The sequence below is a fragment of the Condylura cristata genome, unplaced genomic scaffold, assembly GCF_000260355.1.
Source record: "Condylura cristata isolate star-nosed mole 26May11 unplaced genomic scaffold, ConCri1.0 scaffold00001, whole genome shotgun sequence".
NCBI classification, from domain to species: domain Eukaryota; kingdom Metazoa; phylum Chordata; class Mammalia; order Eulipotyphla; family Talpidae; genus Condylura; species Condylura cristata.
Window position 1 is genome coordinate 34,969,571 of NW_004567102.1, and position 6,500 is coordinate 34,976,070.

Sequence of the window (6,500 nt, forward strand, 5' to 3'; positions counted from 1 at the left end):
AGTTAATTTATCTGAAGTAAATTTAACAGAGCAAATAATATTAAAACAAACTGTTATTTTCTTGTTTCCAATAATACCTAACATGAATACTTCAACTTGTATTAATCCTACAGAATCATATTCCTGTATTACCAGAACAACACACTTTCACTGTTTTTCTTTTTTCTTCTGAGGTTATAAGTCTTAGCTTTTCCAGCTTATCAGTACAGGGTGCTGCAGCAAATATACACTTACATAGGTAGAAGGAAACAATAAATGCCTAAAGAATTTTATATATAGTCAAAGTGGTGAGGGAATTCATGAGCTATAGGGAACGGCAAGCCAAGTCACTGTGCACTAACAATTTCCAATAAGGGCAGTCCTCATGATCGCTATCATCAGATAAATGATGAAACTAGTCAGTTTAATCAAAAGTAAAGGATAAACTGCTTCTGGTTCCATTGCCACCCCTAGACATCAGAAATGTTAGCATTTTTATTTATTTTGATAGCTGCAAGAGTTCTGAAGTTGAAAATTATCATTTCATATTATCAATATAAGTGACTAGATCAAAAAATAACTACCAGAGGCACTGTGAGGTACAAAAACATGCATTATATGGTACATGAAATACCCTGCCTCCAAATTCAGTATACCTCCAAAGCTATACTGCATATACTATATATTAGACTTTATTCATAGGTTGCCATTTACATTCTGAATTTATTAGCTCTTCTCTGGTAAACATTTTGGATATGACAAAATGAGCCAGATGAGGGGGGTTTGACTCTCCTACTTCATTATTTTTATTCAAGAAATATTACCAGAATTAATGATGAGAAATCTCATGCAAATTGAATCTTTGAGAAATGAAATTTAATACCTTAATGTTAATTATTCTTTATGAATAAGGAAAGTTCATATCAGGAAAGAAGGAACTAGGAAAATAAAATTACCTACTATCTTACATGCACAGAATTCTATTATGAAGAATATAAGATTACCTTTTTTTCTAGTTTGATTTGAGGTAGGGATAGATCTCAAGTTTTTGCTTTTCGTACTGTCCTTTGAAGTTTTCTTTTCAAGAGTAGAAAATGTCTTGAATGGTGAACTGGGTTTCCCATAGCCAGAACTCCTAACAGATGCATACAGTGCACTCTGGTGTTTTCTTTTATGTAAAGGAGGTGCACTTCTGGATTTTTTATATGGTGCCTGTTTACCAATTACATCCCCTTCTTCTCCACAACTGAGTTGAGATTTAGAAGTCTGCAAATAAATAAAAACTCATTAGTACTGAAATGAAGTTCAACTATGTTATAAATGATGCTGTAATAGATGACAAACTCTCAGTGATAACTAAATAATGTAGTTTGTGGATGGCAAGTCACGATACTAAAATTCTTTATTTCTAATTCTTTGGAATGTTAATATTTTGGGATATACCTTCAAAGTCAAGAATAAAAAAAAATAAAACAAAGCACGGAAGAATATTTTTTGGAGATGACATACAATCTTTTCCCCCTTTAGATTTCTTAAACTTGAAACTTACCAGTACTATTATTCCACAAAAAGTAGTAATGGCTTATGATGAAAACTCAACTCAAAATTGTAGAATATTGGTATCATGGAATCTATAAATTAGAATAGATCAGGAATGTGAAATATAAGTTCCTGAACTGTTGCTAGTAGCATTTACATGAAATGCCAACTTACTTACTTTGGCAGAACACAGACTATCGAAAAGACTAAATGGAAAACATTAGAGAGATGAATAAACTTTATTTCGATGTTTACTAAAAAAAAAAAAAAGCAAAAAAAAAGTATAAAGTATGATTTTCTACATACATGCCACAGTGGTATTATTTAATAGGGACTTCAGGGTAATTAATAAGTACTGTTCACAAATATCTAGGCTCTATTTAGAGGTTAACATACAATCAATCCTGTTAGCTCAAGAGGTACATACTTAGAAAGAGTACTTATATAACTTAAATTATATGTGTCAAATCAATTTAGATGATACTTACTTTATTTATTTTGCCTTCCTGAGGTAATAATGAAGGAGCAACTGATATTTTTTTCCTCAAAATATCAAGGTACATCTTATCTATATGTTCTTCCACAACATTTACTCTTGGACAGCTATTTTCTATACCTTCACATGTTGTCTTTTGTAAAACCACATTCTCTTCATTTTTCTCAAAGAATTGGTTCACATTTTGTGGCTCTTGAGATGTAATATTTGTGTTCATCTTAAGGGGTAAATGACTAATGAATTCAGTTTCTTTGCTATCAGACAATTTCTTATAGCTGGAAAACAAAACAGGACATAGAGCCTTTATTCTATATTATTTCTCAAATATCAGTTATAATACACACACACATACATATATGTGTTAACTATTCAAATTAGGTCATTAATAGTTACAATTAGTTATATTATGGTTACCAAAGTATACTCATAGTATAATAGTTTTATATTTCATGTAATTCAATATAGCATGTAAGGAATTATATCAAGTACTCTGAAACCTACTTCAAAGGAAAGCCATATCAAAAAAGACTGAAGGACTGAAATTCTTTTTGTATATGGAAAAAAAAATTCTAAGCAAACTTTGTAATGTATCTTTTATCTATATTTTATAAAGTTAATATGCATTTGTGGCAGGAGAATATTTTAAATATTTCAAGAAGCTAAAGAAGTATCATAATTTATGCTAATGACTACAAAATATTGCAAATGTTGAAAATATTGATTTCATTATTAAAAGGAAAAATTTTATTGTGAAACAGAATAACCACTAGGATCTTCAAATAAAATTACTTCTGTGGTTTATAAACTTAAATGTAAGGCAACATTTCAAGATGTTAGATCTTAAAAATATGGAAACTATCTTTTTAAGAAAATGTTAAGTGTGATTAAATATCAGCATATAATGGGAGCCCCACAAACATGGAATTGTTGCTTTCAAATTATTTATTCACAAGCAATTTAGCAATTTAACTTTGTAACTTATGAGATTAAAGGAAAGTTCAAGAGTTTACCACTTTCATATAAAGTAGACTGATTTCTTAGTAATTGGGTAAAAGCTTCTAATAGCTGGAATCACCAGGAAATAAAATTATTCTTTCCTTCTCCAGGGAGAAGAATCTGGCTAGATATTCATCAAAACTGTTTCCCATTCTCTCTGCATACCAACTCAACTACATTTCCTGATTATCTTGTCTCTAGATGGGAGCATTTACTGTTCTTGCCTTTTGAATGTAAAATTTTTAGTAAAAAGAAACTATAACATGTATCACTGGCTTAGAGGTTGGGTTTTAGATGGCAAGGAAACTGTTACTAGAGGCTGGCTAGATAACAACCCATGTTTCACACAGGCAAAACTTTTTCTACCCTGTCACCTGGGGTACTAGGAGAACTAGCAGACAGAGAACAGGGTGTTTTATTATGCTTTTAAGTGCCAGCTACTTTTGAAAAAAATATTATTACGAAAACGGTGAATGCAAGATAGACTGGGCCAGCTTGTAAGAAGAAATCAAAATGAATAGAGAGAGTAGAAATTTATGGTCTCTTGGGTTCACTCTGTGACTAAGCTAAAGCAGTAAGATTTGGTATTGAAAAATACTATGAAAAGGATAGGAATCGTGGAATATGCTCTAAGAGTAAATGAAATGGTATCTGCAAAGAACACTGTACAATACCTGGCCTATAATGGGCACATGATAGGTAAAAAGTATCTCATCATCATCATCATCATCATCATCATCATCATCTGATTCTTGTTGAGAGTACCACCACTAAATATTGGGTCACCCTCATTTTTATCACTTGAATGATGGGGATAAATATGCCTGTCCTATTTATCATGAGGATCACTGAGATAATGAATATGACACTATAAGCACAATAAAAATACAAAGATGGCTTAGGATCATTATGATGTGCTACACTGTGTGTTAAGAGTATGACAGCAGGTCCCTCAAGTTTTCACCAAAATGTACCGGACGACAGCATTGTCACAAAGTATGTTTTTCTTTGTGTGTAACTGATTTGTAAAGAAGCAAATCTATGACTCATGTAGACAATAAAATTCATATTCCCTCTCACCTTTTGAATAAATTGTCCCAGAACTACTTAAAGATGTAGAAAGTCTAGTTTTCAACGAAAAGGTTTAAGACTACTTGAAGGCAGTAACTGTTTTAGTAATATACGTATGATTAATTTTAATCACTGGAGAATTTTGAATTACTAATGAAGTAAAAAGAAGAGAGCAGTGACTGGTAGTCTCATACAAGCAATCTATTGCAGCCTTTCTTCGACCGAGGGCTTCGGTAAGAAAGCTTGCCATAAATCACTAGGATTACCTATGTAGAACAGTCATTCTGAAAGTTTCCAATGATAAATCAATAAGCAAACAAAAACTCAATCATAACAATTTGCCCAATCCATTCCAAAATACTCATACCTGACGGGCTGTAAATCAAAACCACTGGCCCCAAAGGAATCTATTCTGATAGGTTTCATCAACTCCTCCACTGTGGGTAGATCTATGTGGAAAAAGGTGAAAATAGTATCAGTAATGTTTTCTGAATTGTTTAATAGCTAATACCACCAGAAGTAATTTTCTTTGATTAACATGGTGAACAAAGTGGCACATATTACAAATCTATTTTCATTGCAAACTTGCTTGTACCAAAACTTTGATAATTATATTTGAAAAATATAAATATATTTGATATACAGGTTAAATATTTCAAATGTGTGTATACACATTTGCTAAATACTTGTTAACTTGATCATAAAATACTGCCCTGTATTAAAAAAAGAATCTATGTGCATGGAAAAAATAAACAGTGTATACTCACTTAATGATTTCTTATTTGGTCAAGGTATACCAAAGGAGGAATTGAAGTTTTACCCTCTGCTTGCTCTAGCTTTACAGTAAAACTAATGATTCCCAGATTCCATTAGAACAAACTCTTTAAATTAATTCAGAGATTAAGGAACAATCACCACAGCAAATTATATTTAAGTTATACTACACTTGAAACTGTTCTGAAGCTTTCAAATAAATGTTTACCAGATTCTGTAGTAGAGACGTTTTTAGAAGACACTTCATTTTCCTGAGTATGATCTTTCATATAGGTCTTGATATTTTCCACTGCAGTATTCTCAATTCCTTGTTCATTTGTATCTTCCAAAGAATGAGCTAAATGACAGTAAGCCTGATGCAAAGCTTCAATATCACTATTGCTTTGTCCATAAGAAACACCTGTTGAAGTACATGCATTCTTCAATATAATCATACAAACACACTAGAAATATAAAACACTTAAAAACTAATACATCCCTTAATCAGAAATGATGAACAAAGCCGTCAGACAATAATATTATAGAATTAAATATAAACTTGTGTAGTGCATATCTATAGCAAATCAGTGTGAAATCAGAAACTCAATAACTTTGTTTCAGCAAGCTGAGGTGTATCCTGACATGGTAACTGCAAAATATGACTCAACTAGTCACTGCCCTCTCTTCCTTAGTCCAGTCACTACCCTTAGTCAAGTCCTCTACACTAGAGAAAATTCTTCCCAAGTGCCCCAAACTGACACAATCCCTTTCAGAATCCTGTCTCTCCTTTCCACTATCATTCACTCCTTTGCTTCCCTATGCTATTAAGCAACATTTGCATTTCTTCAACTAAGGTTCACTCCTCTTATATTTCATTCATATGTGTTCCAACTCCTGCTAAAGCTGCTATAATCAAAAGCAATGTCCCACCAACTGATAAATTCTGAAAAGTACTTCAAAGAATCTAGTGACAATAATGATCAAAGATTTTTAACTTTGTAACTTTCATTATTAATTGTATGATTTTCAAAATTAGAAAAAAAGTCAGTCTAGAGAAAAGAGACTTAGGTTTCCTTTTCTCTGCATGCCAAAGGCTAATTAATGCCCCAAAATAAAATAGGATAGGGATTCCCTGGTGGCACAGGAGTTAAAGGCAGCACAGGGGTTAAAGGCAGTGCTATCAAGCTGTTGCCAGCCACTGCAGCATGAGTTCAATCCCTGGCCAGGAAGCTGACCCACATGGCACAGCAGACCTCTTTGGTCTCTCACCTGCTGCTCCCCTCAGCAGTATATTTCAGTATATCTGTCTGTTCTGTTCCCCACTCTGTCTCTGGTGAATCCTCTCACATGCCACACCTCTGGCCTGTACCCCAGTTCTTATATGCATAAATAAGTAAATCTTAAAAAAAAATAGTAGATAGTCTTATCTTCCTCTACATAAAATGTAAGTTGCATAGTATATAATTGTGGGGTTACTTTTTTTTTTAAAAAAATATTTATTTATTCATATGGGACTGTGGTACAGGCTAGAGATGCAGAGGGTGAAAGGATTCACCAGAGACAGAGTGGGGAGCAAAACAGGCAGACTGATGAAGTACACTGCTGAGGGGAGCAGCGAATGAGTCAGGAGAGGTCTGCCACGCCATGTGGTCACCTCCGGGGCGGG

At 33.1% G+C, this 6,500-nt stretch overlaps 1 protein-coding gene across 3 annotated transcripts in view; it reads right to left on the reverse strand.

The window, feature by feature from the left end:
• CEP162 (centrosomal protein 162kDa) overlaps positions 1-6,500 on the reverse strand; it is a 64,861-nt gene that overhangs the window by 34,593 nt on the left and 23,768 nt on the right. For all 3 annotated transcript variants that reach the window (XR_001145391.1, XM_004674059.2, XM_012724284.1), the window contains 4 exons: positions 5,064-5,255; positions 4,449-4,530; positions 2,007-2,289; positions 984-1,245 (listed from right to left, as the gene is read on the reverse strand). Coding sequence is in view for 2 of the 3 variants with exons in the window: in XM_004674059.2 (XP_004674116.1) it covers positions 984-1,245; positions 2,007-2,289; positions 4,449-4,530; positions 5,064-5,255 (819 nt within the window). In the remaining variant the exon portion in view is untranslated. The remainder of the gene's footprint in view (positions 1-983; positions 1,246-2,006; positions 2,290-4,448; positions 4,531-5,063; positions 5,256-6,500) is intronic.